The 22,274-nt window shown below is 39.6% G+C and overlaps 1 protein-coding gene and 1 pseudogene across 6 annotated transcripts in view; both read right to left on the reverse strand.

Annotated features, from left to right (window-relative positions):
- TARBP1 (tRNA guanosine 2 -O-methyltransferase TARBP1) overlaps positions 1–22,274 on the reverse strand; it is a 68,730-nt gene that overhangs the window by 3,836 nt on the left and 42,620 nt on the right. For 3 of the 6 annotated variants that reach the window (XM_019746984.2, XM_019746982.2, XM_019746981.2), the window contains 8 exons: positions 22,138–22,209; positions 20,679–20,799; positions 19,272–19,382; positions 16,886–17,035; positions 14,511–14,597; positions 9,360–9,556; positions 3,021–3,102; positions 980–1,151 (listed from right to left, as the gene is read on the reverse strand). In XM_019746984.2, coding sequence (XP_019602543.2) covers positions 980–1,151; positions 3,021–3,102; positions 9,360–9,556; positions 14,511–14,597; positions 16,886–17,035; positions 19,272–19,382; positions 20,679–20,799; positions 22,138–22,209 — 992 coding nt within the window. Of the gene's footprint in view, positions 1–979; positions 1,152–2,099; positions 2,193–2,689; positions 2,788–3,020; positions 3,103–8,043; positions 8,181–9,359; positions 9,557–14,510; positions 14,598–16,885; positions 17,036–19,271; positions 19,383–20,678; positions 20,800–22,137; positions 22,210–22,274 lie in introns of those variants that run through there. The other 3 variants (XR_002138649.2, XR_012490748.1, XM_074316669.1) reach the window with 3 other exon arrangements.
- On the reverse strand, positions 4,212–5,487 carry LOC109455431 (septin-10; annotated as a pseudogene).

The raw sequence follows: 22,274 nt of genomic DNA on the forward strand, positions 1-22,274 counted from the left end.
AGAAATAAATAAATTAGGGTGACATGTCTTAAAATGCATTAGTAAACCAAGAGTATGTGATAAAAAATGAGCTTTCCCAGAACTCGCCTCCAGACGTGCTGAATTAAAATCTAAGGGTGGGACCCACGAACCTGTACTTCTAACAACTTGTCCAAGGGCTTCTGGAAAACATTAAAATTTTAGAGAACTACAAATATAAGGGACAAATGGAGGAACTCATAAAGGAGAGTAACAAGAGGCAGATTGAGGAGGAAAATCAGGATAGTATCAAACTGGCAAATAAAAGTTCCACAAAAAGCAGGTACAATAAAAGTGTCTACTTAGGTTTAGTACAGAAAAAGACAAAATTTCTGATTTTCTAAAAGCAGGTTCAACGATGGTTATGGGTTACAGAGAGTCAGACCGAGAACAAATTGTGACAATGCAGAAATGTAAGCTACTACACAACTAAGAAGTTTAGTTGTGATTTTAAAAATGGGGGCAGGGGTTAATCCTTGGTTTTTTTAGGGCAGCTTCACTGTGAAGGGACGGAGGAGGAAGAGGGCAGCAGAGGGAAATGTGGGTCCTAAAGGAAGCCGGGAGAAAGACGAAGGGATGTCCAGCCAGACCGAAGAGGGACTAGAATCAAAAGCACTGCTTCATCCCTAAATGGGACAGGACATTTCATAATTGGGTCCTTTTTAAAATCTGTATTTTTACACAAATATATCGTGGAAAAGCAATGAATATAAATAATATTTCAAAGAACAGAAAAGCCACTAGCTTTCTATGATAAAACAGGTCAGGCTCTCTCTGGCCTTCTACAGCGAAGCTTTCAACTGAAAGTCAGAGTTACACCACATTTTTTCACTGTCTTCTCTAAGTGGAGGGGCAGAGCTCACCACATCAATGAAAAAATAACTCCCTGTTCTAAGTAACTTAACTCAATAAGCCTAACCAAGTCAACAGTGGAAACAAATAAAACAAACATTCCTTTTACCTATGTCCTGCTGAGCCCAGTCGCCTGGGTTTAGTTCGCGAAGCTTCGTCGGAGAAAGGTACCACTGAAGTCCTGCATCTAAAGGGATGTCAGTGAATCTGGTGAATTTATTAATGGCAATCCATTCGTCTTCAACAAGGCCTGAGAGGCGTGGGAGGATGTAAAATATGGTCTGAAAAGAAAATTGTAAAATCTAAATGTTTTCCCTTAAAAATAAATACATAACATGTTTAAAGTACAACTTATTATAACTAATGTATTCTCCCAAACTATCATATCTGATTAAATTACAGACTTTCTACCTTGTAGCAATTCTCTCTATATATATTATCATCTTTTCTAAGAAATTAGGGGGTTAATTTAGGAAATCCGTGACAGCAGGCAGATTTTCCACTCTGGTACTCCTACCTGTATGGAATAAACCACCATGCTCTTAATAAAAGCAAAAGTGTTTGAAATTAATCAGTACTGATGTTGGACAACATTTGGAAAAAATCTATGTATTGATCAAGTTCAAGCTCTTTTGATGCCCAATCCTCACTTTCACGACTATTAGACAAATTCAGGATATGAATTTTGCCTTGACCGTGTATTAGCTGTAGGATGTCAGGCAAGCCATTTAGCCTTTCTTGGCTTCAACGTCCACACTTGTAAAATGTGGATGAAATCAGGTTCAAAGAGTAGGCGAAAGTGTTTTGTCAACTGAAAAGTGTGACAGCACTGTGAACTTATTTACTCATTACATAACAATCCTTTCCTTTTCTTACCTATGAAAACTGAGAACCAGAAAATCACCAAAGGAGAAAAGGCACATAAGAAGCAGAAGCATGAGTAATAGGCAATTTAAGAATGAAACTTACAACATGCAAGTCATCATAAGAGTCTTTAGAATGAATATGGTTTTCTTCATGCAATATCTGTACATTTAAGCTTGCAAAATGATTGCAACTGGATGTTTATTACGTAGGTACTAATATAGCTACAAATAGTTCTTGTGCACCATTGTTTATTTACATATATAGTTATGATTCATGTCATTAATGGAGAATAAAGTACATAAAACATGAGAGTGAGGCAGTCAAAGACAGGGCTGAAGGAAAGAGGAAAGCAAGGAACTTACTCCCACTGGAAAACTGAATAGAAAGGTTGACTTAACACTAGGGAGTTACTACAAGATTCCTTCAGAAAGATGTCAAGCAAAGCATTCTGGACACTAAAGGACACAGAACAGAGCATGTTAAAATACTTGAAAAATCCTAAACAAATTTTGCAATGAAGCAATAGGAAATACACATTAATGTTCTATAATGAATATCACAACATACAGATCTGCATTTTTTAAAGGTCAGCTTAGTAGTAAGTAATCTACCAAAACATTTTGCTTATGCACAGTAGCTAAAGTTACTGAGACTTCCACGTTCTTTAGAGGAAAAGAACTAGGTCAAATGTTTTAATTCAAAGGCAGAACATTATTGTTGAAAAGGAGAGAAAATGCGATTTATATCAATTTTAATACCATATTTAATTGATTTACATGCTAGTTGTAATAAACATGTTTATGGTTCTTAAAATTATATAAGCACATTTGGTTACAGTCAGTGAAACTGCTATGCAATTTTAGTCACCCAGAACCTAGAAAATGCAATTAACAAAAGAGTAGATCTTTTTGTTCTTTCGTTAAGAAAGGGCTTCATTACAACAAAATCTCACCTGCACAAATGTTCTCACTCATTTCCTTTTAGTGTCAGAACAGATTTCTGTTCAGAGTTAAATATTCCCCCTTCCAGTGTTTACAAGCCCGACACTGCCTGAGAAATAGAAAGTGAAAATGACTGGCCAGTTTTCACTGCTTAAGAGTGAAATGAAAGCAGGTCATCTGCATAAAGTGACAGAATTAAACTTAGTACTTGACAGTGTTAAGGTGAAGTTTGCAAGCAAGAGGGGGAGGGGGAGTTCACCTAATCATAACCTTCAATGTATGGCAGAAAGAAATCAGGAGTAATGATACGGAAGGGAACGTACAAATGATGTTCTTGCTCACCTCCAGACAATAATCCTTAAGTGGGTGAAATGTTGCAAAAAAGAAATGGTCTTGGATGCGTTGCCAATTCTTCTTGGCATTCCTAAGGATTACAAATATGATATGAGGTACAGACAAGAGAAACAACTCCCGTAAGGGGGAAAAATCAATTAGATATCAATTAGATATCTTACAGAGGTACTGCAGAATTTAGAATGAAAGGAAAATTTTGTGAATTGTATCCTAAGATTTATACCCCCATAACTCCAAGATCAACGTACTTTTTTTTTAGTAAATACGTAAATTAGTCAAGAGTATATGTCAGATTTAGAATAGTCAAGTCCAAAAAATGAAAAATTATATACCTATGACTGTTAAGAAAATGTTAATTGTTCTGAGAATACTACTAATGCACTGAATTCAAACATCCCTTGAGATATGAATTATCTAAATTTTTATATCTTTAATATTTAGATGTTATTTTCTTAAGAAATATTTTTAATAAGATGATTCAACATTATTTTTTCCCAAAAGACAGAGTTTTAAGCAACAAGTATGTAATATATCCTAATGAGAATACTGTGATAACACCCAGGTTCAAAGGTATTTATCACTAAAATAAGGGTTTATATACATGGATGTTTTTATTTTTAAACATGTTTTGTTTCCTCAATAATAATACATTAACCACAATACGGCATAGTAAAGCAGGGAAGGCCATCATGTTATATAAAGTTTGATACAAAAGCTTAGGATCATGTTACCAATTGGATAATTCTATCAAAAATTCAGCTTCAGGTACATAGTACATTTTAAAACATATTCCCAAAATTTTACGTTTACTATGTACCAAAGAAAGGTTCATCTTGGAATATAAATGCAATCAGATCACCATAATATGAATGAGTTCTGTATTTTCAATGGCACTGACACTGCTCTGGGTACAGTGCCCTGCAAACTGACAATAAGTGAGCAGCAGGAGAAGCGATCTGGATTCATCACAAACCAGCAATTTAAAAATCTCTAACAGCAGTGAATATATAAGTGCTGTCATCCACTCTGGCTTATGTGTTGACCTTACACTTTAAAAGTATTTTTCCATAAATGGCAGTAACTGGGGGCATTTCCCAGATACAGAGTTAGTGATACAGCAAATAAAAGCAGCAAGAAAATCACAGCATACTTCTAACATTTTAGTAACTTTTGCCTGCGATGACCTTCTGTGATCCGGAGCCTTTGTTTTACATAAAATGGGAGTTCTTGCAGTCCTTGCCCTTCCGGTTGCCGCCCATTGCCATAAAGGTCTGATCTCAGACGTAGCTTTCTTTTTAGAGAAAGATTATTTCTTCTTCCAAAAGTCTCTTTTCCTCAAAAGTTTCATTCTCTCTTCTTGATGAACTCTTTTAAGGTGCCCACATTTGGCCTGCAGCTCTTTCAGCTTCTTTCAATATGGTTTTTTTCTCCTTTCCTCGCGGCACAAACATCTGTTTCATTTCTTCTTCCTTCTTCTGACATTCACCATAAAATTTGTGTCTTTTGGCTTCATAGGTCTCTTGAAGACGGAGCAGCTTATTTCTGGGCCCACATCAGCAAAGCCCATTTCCTCATGTTTGCAATGCATGTAGAGTTCACAGTGCCTGGTGTGGGTCTATTCTCACAGATCCTCCATGATTGTATAAATGAGCATTTCCCGGAGTTTTATAAAGTCACAGTGGTTTTCATTTTCCACTTGGACACACCCCAAGGGTATTGGCAAGCTCTGGCCATCTCATTTCCAACTTTTACCTCATCCATACCTCCGACAACAGCAGAAGGCAAGTGTCCATTCATTTAAGCATTGATTTTAGCAATAGTTTCCTCATCTGCTGGGAACTGGTGTATCTGATGCCACTGCTGACCAATTCACTCGTGAGCTTGCTCTTACACTTCCGTAATCTGGTTTTAGAAATTGCATCTGCTTTGGCAATGCCGGTATAATGTTCACCTTGCTGTCTTCATGGTGACGAGATCAAGTGTCTTCAGAGAGTGGCCTGTGGTGAGAAGACGTGGAGGCACGCACGGATACGGGAACTGTGGCAGTCAGAGGACACGTCACCGCCAGTGCTTCCTGGAGCTGGGCCTCAGCTTGAGCATCAGCTATTGATTGGTAGCTCTTGTCTTTGTTCATTTGGTCACCAAATCCCACTTTCTTGGAGTTCCTATGTCTGAGTGTTAAGTCTAGCATGGATAAAAATGTGAGGATTCATGGTTTTCAGAATTAGTATTCCACAATGTATCCATCAGCGTTGCTTTTCCAATTCCAGTCTTCCCAACACAGAATATTAAAACAGAAGCTTGCTGAATGGATCTGTTGACCAATTCATCAGGCAAATTCTCAAAACCAACATGGGCAGACATAGCTAAAGAACAAATTTTTTTTTTCTTTTTTTGTCTCTGCTCATCATCAGATACTTGGGAGGACACACAAGTTTGCCATGGGAGACTGAAAGAGCAAGTGGCAGCCACCTCAGAGGTCAGGGTCAGGAGCGGAAGCTGCCCAAGCAGGCAGAGGTCCACAAAACCGAGGTCTCAACCCGGCCCCCCAGCAATGCCAAGATCAACATACTTTAAAAACCGACACTAATAAATTTGATCTTTTGAAATGCAACTCAAAAACAGACAAAGAAATTAAATAACTCGCAGAGCCGTACAACAAGCAATGATTCAACAAGAACAAAACCAGGGCTGCACAGAGGGTGGGGATTGATCTGCAGGTGTGCGGAGGGAGGCCTGGGCTCCAGCCCATGTGACCGTCAGCTGACGGACCGCGGTGGGAAGACACCACAGAACAGCCCGCCAGACACATGACTTCAAAACGCTTGGGGAATCAGAATTCTAAAAGGGACGACATAAGAAACCTGGGTTGGAAACCCTAAGTGTCTGGCAGTAAAGACATTGTTTTTCTGGAGAGAAAACCATAATTTAAGTCACTTTTTCTACTCTGAAGATTCACAACACTGCCCACTGTTACAAATTTTCATAAACCAAGCAAATTTAATGTGAGTAGGTTTTAAATTCTTAACACATTTGTCAAGTTTTAAAGGGTAAAAGAGGTAGGGATAAAAATCAAAACATGCCCAGCAGGTTTCAGTTTAAATTCATGATCAACAAGCCAAAAGCTAAGTAAGCAATTTCAAGACATTTCCCTGGCAATGTCACGTGCTGTGGCCAGTGTATCTTCACCCTGGAAGTTCCCAGCCCTCTCCTCACTGCTCACTGGCAGACGGCCATGCCTCACATCTCACAGCGGTCTTCTCAGATGCCTCGATGAGAGCTTTCGCCTCCTGCCACCTCCACACACCTGTCCTTTTCTCTTTGCTTTCTCTAGTCCCTCTCCAAAGGATAGCACCCGAGTGTGTGCCCTAGACCCCACCCCTGGCTTCTGCTCCATGCCCCTCCTTCGGAGTCTCCCAGTCTTCTCTAGCCTTTCCTTCAGCCCACTCGAAAGGGCTGTATGTCCAATCTTCAAAAACAAAACAAAAACTTTACTAAAGCATCCATTCGAGGGGACTCAGGAGGTAACTTAAGGCACAGCAACACAATGGAAACCCCACTTACGAAGCAGCAGCTTTGGTGGGGAAGAGAGGAAGGGAGGGGTCAGGAGACAGTGTTGTCCACGTGATACCTTCCTGCACTGTTCAATTTACTAACCATGAATACCCATTAAAAAACAACTAATGTCACCAAAATAAAAGTCCTCTGACAGCACATCCACCCCTAACTACTGTTCTTTCCACCACACTTTACACAGAAATTTGTGGAGAATTATCTGCACAACTTGGCTGTTTTACCTTCCTCTTCACCCATTTTTTAAAAATTAAAGACATGAAGTATTTCAAATATTCAAGTGAAGAAAATAACAGACACCTAAGAACCTATCACCAGATTTAACAAGTGTCAGTCTGTTGTCCCATCCACTCTGACCCATTCCAAGTTGGTTCCGCCCACCAACCTCAGGACTGAAATTGCTCTTGCTAAGTCCAGGGGGGCCTTCAGGCTCTTGTCCGCCTAACCTCAAACCCCCACTAACCTCGTGCTAATCTTACTCACAACTGCGCCCACCTCTGAGCTGCTCCTCACGCTTTTAAAACTGCAAAAGCAAACAGGATGCTGCTGCTCTGGAGCTTCAGCTCTCCACTGGTGTCCCAGTCACGCCTCGAAGGCCACCGGCCCGGCCTCCGCAGTCCTCCCGCTGCTCCTCCTCGGTGACCCCAGTCACCCCTCAGTCACCACTCGGCCCACCGCCTGCTCCCAGTGCTGGGAGCACATACGCACATTCCAGCTCCGGGCATTCCCAAGCGCCGTCTTCCGTCAAGAAATCAGTTCTTCATTCTGCATTTGCCTGCTTCCTACTCATCCTGTAGGTTGTAACTTAAACTAAACCACTCAGACTCAATAGCCCATATTTTCTCCCCACAAGCTCAACTTGTTCATTAGAGGACTTACCATGATTTCAAGCTTGTTTTGATTTCTGTGATTATTTATCTGACGTCTGCCTCCCCCTGACTATGGGCTCCCTGAACACAGAAGCATCACCTGCCTGCCTGTGACCCCAGCACTCAGCCTGTGTCTGTCACAAAGCCAGTGCTGAGGGGTGTGCTCAGCAAGCAGAAATGGCTTACGCCAGGATTACTTACTCTGATTGGTTGCACCTCCTACCTCGTATGGGTTTTAATAAGGACAAGTTATTGCTCAAAAGGGTGTTTTATTGCTTAACAAAAATACATGTCAAATATATGGTGACTGAAGGAGATTTGACTTTGGGTGGTGAACACACAATGCGATATACAGATTACAGAATTATATGCTTGAAACCTATATAACTTTATTAGCCAGTGTTACCCCAATACATTTAATAAAATTTAAAAAAATATATAAGCTTAGCCAATTTTAGAAATCAAAACACAGCTGTGAAGACTTTTAAAACAGAATCAACAACCAACTAAAACACCTCAGTAGCAAACAATAAGTCATGATTTGACCTTAGAGGAAACTAAACTAACATGCCAATCCTATCTGCACGGTAAAAACTCAGTTCCCACTAAGGAAAGGCTGCAAGTCCATGGATCAACTGTAACCTGTGTCCTGGTGGCTCAGCTCTATGTGACAAACACGAGCAGCACAGGGTTCCCAGGGTGTGTTCTGTTAAAATATTAATATCATTTCACTACATTGTACATTAAAGTATGATTAAGAACAACTTTTGCAGTTTGACCTACTACGAAATAATACAAATGGCTAATATAATGAAAAATATTAATGTTCAAATCTACTCATGTAACTACTCAGCCAGCTATTCACCAGATAAATGATAAGTGTGTAAATACCTAAACACCCAGAAGGAAGGCAACATTTGAGATCACTTGAAAAAGATCAAGAATCTACTTGACAGAATACACCTGGGAAGTTAGGAATCCTAGGCAATGCTATGGGGAATTAGTAATTTTAATGACTTTGTAGGGACCATGCTGGAGGCAGTTTTCCAGCACAGGTTGCTCTGCACGCCGGAACAAGGGGACTTGCCCTTCCTCGCTCCTCGTCTATAACCTGTGCCTTCGCCCCTCCTATTCTCTTCCCTGTTCTGTCCCATGGGTATATCTTAGTTTTGATATTTGAACTGAGTACCGTGTTTCCCTGAAAATAAGACCTAGCCAGACCATCAGCTCTAATGCATCTTTTGAAGCAAAAATTAACATAAGACCCAGTCTTATTTTACTATAAGATCGGGATAATATAATTAATATAATTAATATATGATATGATGTGATACATGACATAATACAATACCCAGTCTTATATTAATTTTTGCTCCAAAAGGCACATTAGAGCTGATGGTCCGGCTAGGTCTTATTTTCGGGGAAACACAGAATCTTTCTCCTGAGCCCCCAAAACCTCCCTTACTCACTGATCACCCCAATGCCTCTTTTCAACAAGTGTATCGACAGGCAAGGCAGGTAGAGGGTTATAAAGCAGTTTGTGACTATGGACGCAGGTTGGCCGTGTCACCATGTGAAGCTTTGTCATGACTCAGAAATCATGTTATTTGTGCCGTGTGTTAACTTGATGGTCAAGGCAAAGACCTGATACCTTACTGATTTTCCAAACACTATTCCACAGGCCTAATATGCTGCTTCCAACCTCTGTCCATTTCTATACATTAGTAAGTGCTTTTGAGCTTCTAAAGAAAAACCTTTTATGTTCATCAATACTGCCTGGGTCTCTGAAATGTATAAAAATCCTGGCATTCCTGGATAGTGATAATTAGTAATAAAAAAGTAAAACAATACGAGGGAGTAAAATGAGAGTTCTGGGCTTACTTACCCCACTCCATGCATGTTTTCCACTTGATTAAGACTGGATTCAACAATGGAAGTCAAAGCACCAAATTCTTCAATATGCCACGTTTTACACACGCTCCAGATTTTCTTAAGAGCAACCAGTGCGTACAATCGGACACTGAAATTAGGATGGAAACACCACTGCAGCACAGCAGAAAGGGCTTGCTTCAGAGTTAATTTCTGCAAAAAAGGAGAATTCTTCAGATGCAAACGTGGACCATTTCCCCGATTGTATGACCAAGAACAAGGTAAATAACTGGCGTGGCTCACAGCAAACTTCATTTTCCCAAAGTTTCTCTGAGGACAAATACAGTATAAATAATTCTCTTTATTTCATTATTCAACATGTAATCAACATTTATCAAAGGTTACTATAGTGCCAGCAGGACGAGGACCCTGTTGGGAGGTGTATAAACACACACACACAACCATCAGATGTGACAAATGACCTTAACAAATGTCTGTAACTGAGCAGGGTAAGGTGGAGTGGCTACAGGAAGAAGGACAATTTTTGAGAAGAGGGACCAAGAAGGCTGAGGGTGACAGTAGATGAACGTGTCAGGAAGCCAGTAAATGCAGTGTAGGGAAGAGAAAACCCATTTCCTTGGCTGGAAAGAAGGTCAACGAGAAAGGTCAGGAGCAGTAGAGGCAAACGGCAACTTCTGAGTGATACACAGCCACGTACTTAGTTCTAGTCTAGAAGCTGAAAACCAAGGTAGCTTAACCAACATAGCCAAAGTATCATTAGGAGATAATTTAAAAATTAAAACAGAAAAGGGAACGCTAGTAATTACTAACATATTACAGTCCTGATAACTTTAGGAAGCACCCACGTGATAACACTACACATAGACTGTATGACCTGTACCATTAACTGCACCACAAACACTGTGCACGGCGTTTTACATACGTTGTTTTCAATACGCCCACCTTAACTGTGTAGGTTTTATCATCCCCAAATTACACATTAGATAACAAACATGACAGATGCAAACCTGAATAGTGTTAGTAAGAGGAAAGGCATCACAAACATGACATGTCCCAAACATTTCTCCCCAACCTACGTGGGGGCATCACTCCCCCCAACCCTGGCAGCCCAAGTAATTTCTGTTCCTCATCTATCCCAGCTAATCCACCGCCAAGCTCTGCTCTTTCTCTTGACCACGTCCCTGTCATCTCTCTCTACTTGTCATGTCCATGCCACCACCGGAGCAGGTCACCGTGGTGGCCCTCAGATCACACAGCTTCCTGACTGCTCTGCCTGTTCCCAGTTCTGCCCCCACACAGGGCCCCTTTTACACACTGCACAACACACAGATCTGATATGTCAGTTTCTGCGTACCATTCTGCAGTGTCTCCCGATGCCGTTTGGATCAAGTCCAATCAAACTGTCTTCCACGTCCTTGACGGTGCCAGCAGCCCTTTACCTGGCCCTTCTCCCTTCCCCTCTGCAGGTCTTTGTGCTGAACTGGAAGTCCCCCCTGCAGACCCGAGAGGCAGGGTCTGTCTCTGCCAGGAGCTTCCCCTCCGTGGCACATACCCCATCTGGGTCTTCATGCCTCTCTAGACAGGTCTATACCTTGTTACCCCATCTCCAAGTCTAGTACCGTGCCCAGTGACAGGAAGCACTAAAAATATTCGGAATGGAATGGAATGGGAATGGGAATGGGAATGGGAATGGAATGGAATGGAAGCCTTGAACCCAAACTCTGACAGGTGTAAAGAAGAACCAAAGATGGTACAGCCACTATGGACAACAAACAGTACAGAGATTCCTCAAAACACTAAAAATAGAACTACCATACGACCCAGCAATCCCACTCCTGGGTATTTATCTGAAGAAATCCAAAACACTAATTTGAAAAGATATATACACCCCAATGTTCATTGCAACATTATTTACAATAGCCAAGATATGGACGCAACCTAAGCGCTCATCCACAGAGAAATGGATAAAGACGACTTGGTACATACATATAATGGACTATTACTCAGCCATAAAGTAGAATGAAATCTTACTATTTGCGACAACATGGATAGACTTAGAGGGTACTATGCTACGTAAGTCAGACTGAGAAAGACAAATATTGTATGATCTCACTTATATGTGGAATCTGAAAACACAGAACAACAGAAACAGACTCATAGAAACAGATCAAACTGATAGTTGCAGAGGGGAGGGAGTAGGAAGGATGGGTAAAAAAGGGGAGGAGGAATATAGTCCCTAATAGTGTGACAACTTTGCCTGGTGACAGATGATTACTAGTTAGTACGGTGGTCACCTTGTAAGACATATAAATGTCAAACCACTGTATCGTGCACCTGAAGTTAATAAATATTGTCTACCAACTCTACTTAAAGATGATCCTGAGAGGAGAGAAACTGACACTCAATGAGGACACGGCACGCTTGTTACTTAACCCTTACAATAGTCCCAGGAAGCAGGCAGTGTCATGTGCACTTTACATAACAGGAAAACTGAAGGATTCAAGTCCTAACACTTCCCGCACCCCTTCAGATTTCTCGCCAGTCTTTACATATCCTCAGTCAGTGCTCTATTCAGATTCTCTTAGTTTAACTAATGTCCTTTCCCTGTCCCATGATCCCATGCAGGACATGATTCATTTAGTCGCCATGTCCCCTTATCCTCCTCTTGGCTGTGACAGTTTCTCAAACTTTCCTTGGTTTTGATGAAGCTTGTTTTGAGAAGTGGTCATGGGTTGTGTAGACTGTTCCTCGGTTGGGTTGGGTGTTTTTCTCCTGATCAGCCTGGGGTGATGGTGTGTGGGAGGGAGAATCCAGAGGTGATTTTTCCTCACATCATGTTGAGGACACATGCGATCAGTGTGATTCACCACCAGGCAGGTCTCACTGTGACATCACCCATCCCCCTTCCACACTCCACTCTCTAGAAGGACGTCCCTAGTGCAGCCCCTCACTTAAGAGGGGTTTGTTCCCCTCCGTGAGGGCGCAGTAGCTACAGAAATAGTTTGGAATTCTGCACAGATTTGTCGGCTCTCGCATTTATTTATTTATTCACTCATTTGTTTTTATCAGTCTGGACTCATGGATATTTACTTCATACTTTGGGTTGTAATCCAGTATTACTTTACTTTGTTCCTCAAGTTGTTTCAGCTTTAGCCATTGGGAGCTCTTTCACTTGGCTCCCATGTGCCTCTGCACACCCATCCCACATCTGCATGCGTGTGTGTGTGTGTGTGTGTGTGTGTGTAAAGCATTTCCTGAATTTCTGCTACTATAAGATGCTCCAGGCTTACCCTGTATATTTCCTGCCCCAGTTCTAGAATCTGCCATTTCTCCAAGGAGCCTGGTTCCTTTATGAGAAAACGGTATTAGAAACCAAGACCTGGGCGCTAGGTGTTTATTACTTGTGACAGAAATCTACTGTAATTCTCAGAGGGGCACACACTCCTGTGACTCCTCCACAAGTCGCTGGTACGGCCTGTGCTTGTCTGCCTGGCCTGGCTGGGACACAGCACCTTCCAGGACTTGAGCACAGATCTATCGCTTTCCCTATAGTTGCTCACAAGGTTCGTACACACTGGACAAGCGGGCAGGACAGGACCCGGCGATGAGCATGGTGAAGCAGGGTTTTCCCCCTTTTCGTTTAATTTCCATGCAACAGATAGAGCTCTGACCTCTGTCCTGTCTGAAAACAGTTTTGAATCTTATCTGACCACTCCACACAAATCCCATACACAGGTTAAGTAACAAAGGAACACGCTCTGAAGAAAATGGAAAGTCTTAAATGACTGTTTTCAAGAAATCTTTAAAGAAAAACGCATTAAGTAACAATGAACTTTACAAATTGGAAATAGAGAGAATAACAAAGTAAAATAGTTTGGTCTTTACTTAAGTATCTCGATTTAGACATTTTTCCCAAGATGTTAAAATTGAGATTACTATTCCATTAATCAGCATTGGTTTTTTGCATGTTTTGAAAATGAAAAATAAACCTAAAACATCTAATATACAGCAAATACAAAAAGGGCTCAATGGAAAAAATAACATGATTATTTATACCCAATGTAACATCTAAATATCTTCTAAGAACTTTCAGAACTTGTCGAAAATATTCTTGAGCTATGTCATTCACCCTGCAATAGTACAGTTGATCTGTCTTACTCTCTCAATAGATTGCAAGTAAATCTCTTTCCTGTATGCATTTAAAATAAAAAGATAACAGTTGATGTTATCTGATGCTAGTAACAAGCTTTCTTGAGCTTACCAGAAGGTGTTAACAGTTTTCACATAACTATAACACACTGCCATCTGGCTGACAGACACTGTTAGACATCAATTTTAAGATACTATGATTTTAGAGGTTAAAATGTGGTGGGGAGAAAGGGCTATCTTAGGATTGATGAAATAGGCTAACAACTAAATTTTATTGTTACCACTGTTAAAAATAAGAATATTCTGAGTAATTCTGGGAAACCTTTTGCCCCCATATATTTTTATTTTATTTTCAACTGGAAACAACACTTCATGTATTACGTTTTCTCTTAAAGTTTACAACATATCAGTACTTTCTTCTCTATAGATTCATTAACACAGACTCTTGCTCTAAATCTTACTAATTTTCCTAAATTCTTGACAGTTGCCATAGTGATTTGCCAAAATTAGCTAAGATCGCTACTAGGAAAATTGCTCTCAACCTGAGAAATAACTGGCCTTCACACTCCAAAAGATGACAGTCATTTTGCATCAACCTTCAATTACCGAACAGCTTAATACTCTGACCATAAGTTACTTTGCATGACCATTTGTTAAATAACTATGTGAAGGAACAGTTAGATGCAGTCAGGGAAGTCCTATTTAAATAATCTTATGTAAATACTTGCATAAAATTAAGAATTGTAGCATTAAAAATCACCCATTAACGTGTCTGTCGATGTACTATGTACCAGGTGTACCCCAGTCACACGGGCCAAGTGGGTAACACCTTACTGTGCATCTCGGTGTCTGTGTGCACACATTAGGGGGTAGTGGAAGGGGAGGGGGGAAATTTCAAAAAACACGAGGAATACTCTACTTTTTATAAAAATTAGCACAAATATTGAAATTCTATTTTGATTGTCAAGTTTAAACTCTTCTTACAATTTAAACTCACCTTTTCTGGAATATTTTGAGTAATGATGTCCAAATGTGACAAAACTGACAAAAATGTACAAATGCTTGTTTTAAGGTTTTCTTCACCCTAAAAAATAAAAAAATAAAATCAGATAAACAGAATAGTCATTCAAGGCTGACTGGGGCCCGAGCAGGTATAAGCACTGTGCCGGTTGCTGTGGGGCCCAGGATGGAGGAGTCTCCTCGCCACCCCTCCCCCTCCCCATCCCCATGCAGCTATGGCCGCGGTGGGGATGTAGGATTAAAAGCAAAGAAAGAAGAGTAACTTCCTAGAGCCAAATGTCAACACATACAACAACCGGCAGAAACTACAAGGTACTAATTTCACTATGAAGTGAGTGGTACAGTCACGGGTACGCTCACTCCAGAGGAGGCAAGGCCCGTAGGATGGGAAGGATGGACGTAGAGAATAGGAGGGTGCAGGGGAGCAGAGAGGAAGTAGAATAAAGACAGAGGCAAATGGAAGCAAAGGCAGCAAGAAGTGAGGACACCAGTGTGGCAGGGTTGTGGCAAGGCCAGGGCCCAAACGTTGAGTGCGGTCTTGTAGATGAATTTAAAAAGCCATTGATTAAAAGAGTGCTAAATTGGGATTTAGAAACCTTCCCAATAATAGTCATTTGGAATGACACACTATTTTTGTCATAAGAGGCTGATGGACGCCATATGGACTGGAGAGATTACAGACACTGTAGTTCAGAAACTGCTCCAAAGGCAAATTACACGATTAATTCCTTTAACTAGCAGTTACTGAATGTCTTCTATGTGCCAGGCACGGTGCCAGAAACGGGAAAAGAAAAACAGATAGGTGCCTGCCTTCATGGAGCTTAGCATCTAGGGGGAAGGAAAGACAAAATCACATCAGACAATAAATTAAAATTCTAATTAGAACAAGGGCAGTTTGTGTGCTACAAAAACCGGTAAGAGGATCCACACTACTCAGGGAGGTCACTTCCTTTAAGAAATAACACGGGACCCGAGATGTGAAGGAAGAGAAGCAGTTATGTGGATAAAGAGAAGGAAGAGATACAGCGGGTGCAGTGGCCTGAGAGCAGAAGGGCCTGTGATGAGTGCGAAAGATCGGAAAAGGTGGGAGTGGTCCCAGTCATGTGGTCACGTGGGTGCTCCCCAGTGAACCACACCCTAATGCAGGCCCTGCCCACATGAGAGGTGAGGTCACGCCATCTGCTTTGGTCAACGAGACTTAGCAAGCAGGACGCGGCCAGAGGCTGGGTAAGCACAGGCTCCTCAAGAGGTGTCTTCCCAGATGCTCATTTTTGGACCCTGAGCCATCACAGCTTTTCCCACTAGTGCAGCTGAGGTGACAGACATGTGAGTGAAGAAACCAGCTGGAAGTCCCAGACCCAGCAGACACCCACACAGAGCAGAAGTGAAGGCCAGGAAGTCAACCCAGAATCATGAAAAATAATAAAACACTGTTTACACCACTGGGTTTCAGAGTGCTCCAGCAACAGAAAACTGAGTTTGTCAGTATGAAGAAAGTGCAGAAGTGGGAACTGTGCGCAAAGGAACTGGAGAGGGAGGACGCAGAAGGTCACAGAAGACTGCAGGCCACGCAGAAGACTTCCGGTCTTTATCCTGAGAGCCATGTTTTAAGCAAGTGCATACCCTGATCTAACGTGTCTAACCATTTCCCCCCGATATACGAAGGAAGAAACAGAGATACTTGGAGGAAGGTATCTCCATTTCTACACAAAGCAGAAGGCAGGTCATTTATTAGGAAAGAGAAGGGTGAACTTGGGAACCAAGAGAACTGGTGTTTAGAAACAATTTGTTATTTGTCAGGAAGCCTGCAATTGTAAACTCTATCATAGTCTTAGTATCAATTCCTTAAAAATGATTTCAAGATACAAGAAACGTTGAGGAGGGAGAGGGTGGATGAGAGCACAGATGAAATAAGAATGGGAATGAACTGACGTGTTTTTAGCTGGGTGATATGGGTTCTCTTCTAGTCTCTATTTTGGTTGTCTTTGACATTTCTCTGCTAAAAATTTCTTTAAAATGTAAGGAATGCACTTAATTCTTCATCATCCTTATTTCTCAGATCAAACAAAGACATTGCTTGGTAATTAAGACTGCAGAAGGCACTTATTCCCCTTACTTAACAATAAAAGCCTTTTCCACCTTCATTTTCTTAGAATAGAAGAGCTCTCAAATAAAAATGATGATATAGTCAAGGTAAGCCCAAGATTTCTGTCTCCTAAAACAACTTAGGATGTCAATACACCACGGACAGGGCAACCGATAGTCAAAAAGCTACTAAAGTGAAACACGTCTCCCAGCATAGCTCAAATCTATTCTTAATTAAAAAAAATATGAAAATTCTCCTATACTTACATAAGAAAAACAATCCCAGAACTTCGGAAGAAATTGAGGGAATTTATGAAGAATCAGTATAATAATCCATTCTATATAATATTTTATGGATGCTTGATTATTGATGAAACCAGCCTGGAAAATCTTGTCAATAATTCTATTCAAGAAATTCTGCGGGAAAAAAGTTCACAAATTAAACTATTGTTATGGTTATTAATTTTTAAAATTTATTTTTAGTGAGATATAATTGACATACAACACTGGAAGTTTAAGGGGTACAACCTGTTGATTTGTGCATTTCTCATAGTACAATTACCACTCTAGCGTTAGCTAACACCTCTATCACATCACATAATTATCATTCCTTTTTTGTGGCGGGAACAATTAAGATCAAGTCTCTTAACAACTTTGAACATGGTTATTAGATTTAAGATTAAAAAATAGTCACCATTAAAAAAACCAGCTTAAAGTTTGATTGTAAGTAATTATTGAATCTACAACTCTCCAAGCAACAACCCTGAAAACTGTTGATTGAAATACAATGAGGTATTTTTACTTCATATTTCACTTGGACATCAGTTCTGTGAGGAAGGTTATTATTGTCTGTATTTTTACAGGGAAAGGAAAAGATTCAGAAAAGTTAAATAACTATATCAAAGTCACACATCTATTAAGTGGCAGAAATCAGATTCAGACCGAGATGTGCCAGGATACCCTGGGCTTCAAACTTGGAACACAGATGCCGAAGTCAGCAAGAGGCAGACAGAACCCAGGAGGCGTGGGGCTGGGGCCTCTGCCTTCTCTTTGGACTGACTCCTCAGGCTTCTGCCCCTCAGACTCCCCAGTCTTTCTGACCGAGACCGTGAACTCCCAAATCCTCCTCCCTCACCCACCCATCTCTTCAAAACCACAATTCTATCTGGGTAACTGAACATATCTCATAGCAGGTGAAAAACAATATCTGCTTATAAGCACATAAAAATATGTATTACGTATATTTCTTCATTTTAAAGAAGAATTTATCTTAAAAGAATTTCTATTTGGTAGAAGAGGGGCAGAAAAGCTCATTTTAAGCCCCCAAGACAGTGGAGCATGAATTTAAGTTAGACTTGGTTTTGAATTCCACCTCCACCCTTCACTAGCTGTGTTATCTACAGACAGGTCACCCACCTCTCTGAACCGCAGGAGTATCTCGTGTAAAATGCCATGAAAGACTGTTACGAAGGTTAAATGAAAACATAAGATAGAACAATTTAGAATTCTTAGCAGTGACATCTTTACAAGAAACACGATGGTTTTCTTCTTCCTTATAGGCCCTGCCTACTCTGACCCCACTCCAATATTATCCCTCTATCTATGGGGGGGTTGGGGGGGGGCTTTTCATTCCAAGAAAAATACTGCTCTCACTAATCCAGTAAAACATTTCTAAAATGCATTATGTTTAATGAAGCATAATATATACAGTATTTTAAAGATCAAGTAATACTGAAAGGCTTATGATGCAAATCAGCAGCAGCAGCCCCCACTACACCCCCATCACTGCTCCCCAGAAGGAGCACTTTCAGCTAGATCCTCTTACATTTATCCAAACAATTTATCTGGATATACTCACACGTTTACAGTTACTGAAATGTTTCTCTCACAGATATAAGACTTCCTGCGATTATATTTAAAAAAGAGTTCATGTTTTAAAAATTCTCTCAAACATTTAAAAGAGGGTGGGGAGGACAGTAGGAAACTCACCTTTGAGGAAAATTGTTTTGCATTCAAAAATGCTTTTAAAAATTGTGTGAGCTATACCATCACCTTCTCCTAATGATGATCTATTTTCTTCATAGGAATATTAAGCAAAGATGATTAGAGAAATCAGAGTCCCCTCACCAGTACCCACCTCATCAGGGAAAAGGTAACTATGTAGAGACTCTGCTGTAAGAGACAGTTCAGCCTTTACTTGGCTGGTTTATACGGTCATCTATTCATAACATTAAGAGCAAGAAAGCCAACCATGGGAAGTGACAATCCCATCCTAAATGACGCAATTTAGGGTTTCTAGAGTACACAGGTAGTCCAAAATGGTACACTCCAAACTAACTTAGCTGTGGAAAATTAGGTATTAAACTATTTACATTTTCTAATCAAACAGCATGAGATTTACACAGTTAAAATATTACATTAAAATACTGAAACAAAAAAAATATTCAATGGGGCCGTGCAAACCAGTTTCTGATTGATTTCTATAATACCTAATTGCCTTAGTATTCTTTGTTAAAAAACAAGTTCGACTTCAATTTTAAGTATAAATTTGAAACAGATTACTTTCTCAATTTTAAAATAGCACATGACATTGTCTACTAAACTGTTTATTCATATGAAAACATTGTTTAACGGTACTTATATAATATTTTACCTGATCAAAACTGGGGAAAAGTACGAGCAGAATCTGCCATATGCGGTTTTTCACCCTGTGTTGCTGAGAATTCACATAGTATCGAGTTCTAGACTTGGACACCACTTCATCCTGGGTGGGGCAGGGAGGACCAATATTAAATTACCTATGGAATTTGTGATTCATGAAGACAAAATTACTGAAAACTTCAAACTTAGAAGGTTTAAGACTGGGCACATAGGAGACTCTTAACCTCTAAAAGACAGACTTTTCTTTTCTTTTTTTTTTTTTAGTTTCCTTTCAAAACAATGTATCTAATTGCTTTTGTTTAATTTATCTGCTTTTAAAATTAGAAAAGGAACCAGAAAACTGTGTTCAGTACAAAAAGTCTTTGGAAAGATACTTCCATGCCTTTGGCCAGTTCAGAGGAAAATCCGGGGGTGTGGGGGTGAGAAGACATGGAGATATTTGACATATATTTCAAGGCACCAACACAGGCACTTCTCATCTTATGCTGCTTTGTCTTGTGTAAGTTTGGAATAATGGTACATGCAATCTGATATAAACCCGACTAAGACAGAAGCACCGCAGGAAATGGACAGTGCAGTGCCATCACCAGACAAGAAAACGGCCGCAGTCAGCCTTCCACGTGAGCAGACATCAATCGGTATACATTACAGTACGTATTTGTGTTATATCCTGCCACTTTCAATTCTACTCATCCTTCAGGGAAACCAGTAAAGCACTATTTCCTCTGAGACATCTCCCCTGACGCCAACAGCGCAAAGGAGGAAATGTTTACCTAAAAAACAGGTTTTATATAATAAAGCTGACAGATGTATGATGAACACTGCATTTCAGTACAGGTGACTTAAGTGGGTTCTACAATTATCAGTTACATCTCAGCATCCAAACCAGAGGTTAGGAAGCAGACCAAGCTCTCCATGTGTCTTGGCTTCCAGTTCAGAAGTGAGCATTATATTTGATTTTACCTCTTTCTCTCTTCTCCCCAGATTTATTAAACCTATTGTTCACACAGTGTGATGTTCATTTATAAATGATTTTGCAGACCCCAAAAAATCAATTCTTCACACTACGAATATGCCACTTTATGAACTTTTACCTTTTTATTCTATTTCTAACATAAAACAATGTATGGATACATCACTCTAAACGTAACTGGTTTTGACTGGTTCGAAAATACAGTGAAGTTTAGTACAACGAAAACATTGCTGTTCTCTAAAACCAAACCTGAGTTGGACAATTACCAAGACTTAGCTAAAAATACAGAACATAAACCTCATGTATTTTCTTGATAAAAAATATTTAGAAATGCATATTCTGTCAACATAGAGAGAAAACATTGGATTTCGACTTGTTAACTATACAAAAACAAAGATACTTTAAAGTAAAATAAAACATATTTACTTTATCTAATAGCTTGATTGCAAGATCTTCCATAAACAACTTATGAGACATATTTGAGCCACCTAATAAACACAGGAATTTGACAGCACAAATTCTGACATAGTGGTCCTCTCTTTTAGTACTGAAAAATATAAAATGATAGACTATGTTAATACATTTTCAAAACAAAAAAATACTTCAAATATTAGTTTCAAAATATAATATCAAAACCTTCCAAAGTTTTCTAAAATGAAGTAGGACCATACTTAGTGACAATGCCTTTTAATTCAGGATGGACAGTAGAAGATAACAAATGAATATGTTAAAAGGAGAGCCAGTAGAGGAAGTCTGAATGAGCACAAATTCACCCAGACTTCCAGGAAAACTACACACACGCAGCTGATCCTGGATCAACAGTGTCTTATCTGTGGACAAAACAGACCACAGCTACTGAAGGAAGCAATTCCTGACAGGACCACGGACAGCTCCAACCACTCAAGCCCAGGCTATGCATCCAACAGGAGTGCACATTCTTTACTATGAGTGCACGTTCTCTCAGTGTGCTCTGAGCAGCCCAGCATTCTCAGCATCCAAATGTAGCAAGATAAAGTAGATGAATTGTTCATAAATATTTCCAAAGTCCACTGTAACTGTTATCATGTACAAAAAAGTCATTTTAACTTAACATTTACCTAGTAGAAATCAAAGTTATTTTGGAACCATAAACTACAACATTTTACTTTTGTGGCTGCACTAAACCAGTCAAGAATAAAAGAGATTAATTAATACAATTAACAATGAAAAATGTCTATATTTAATGAAGCATGGCAGATAAAACATAGCTATGACACTTAGAATAAACACTTTGTGATAACTGAACAAGTATCATTTGTTGTCCTAAACTCTAAAATATAAATAAATAATACAACACTGTTTATCTTCTTTATAAACACCTATACACATGGATTTTTTAAAACAATGTTAAAAAAATGAAACTTTTTAAAGCTATTTGATAAGCTCCAAATAACATTACTTCAGATTAGATAAGAATAGTCTTAGCCTAGAAATCAAAACTTTCAGGCCTGTTCCAAGGGTGATTTTATTTTTGTGTGAGCATACTGATTTGTTAAATGGTGACTGTTAACCAAAAATATAATAAAATGTGTGCTGATAGTCACCCCTCCACCCAAAAAAATAAGAGGAATAGGGTTTTTAAATTGCCCATAGTCATTTCCTTATTTATGTTGGACTCTGCCCTACACATTTTTAATGTTTATCAAATTTTAGTAAATAGTGACAGACCTGAAGAAAATATATTAGCAAGGGAATATAATTTCTAACATACTTTTGAAGGCTCATACAGTATCTTAGATATCACTAGTAAATATTTATTAAGTTTAACAAATACAGTGTCTCTTATATAATGTTATATTTTGAATATTCCATTTATGTGAAGACATGAAAAATACCCCATACTTACTTTTCAATAACAACATTTGCCGCACAATCGTGTCCAAGATTTTCTATGAAGGTCTGTACATCCTGAATGAGTCTTTCCATAAAAAAACATTTGACAAAGAACAACAGGTTTTAGATAGAAAAAAAATTAAAGCCGCA

Source organism: Rhinolophus sinicus, linkage group LG12 (assembly GCF_036562045.2).
Source record: "Rhinolophus sinicus isolate RSC01 linkage group LG12, ASM3656204v1, whole genome shotgun sequence".
Taxonomy (NCBI): domain Eukaryota; kingdom Metazoa; phylum Chordata; class Mammalia; order Chiroptera; family Rhinolophidae; genus Rhinolophus; species Rhinolophus sinicus.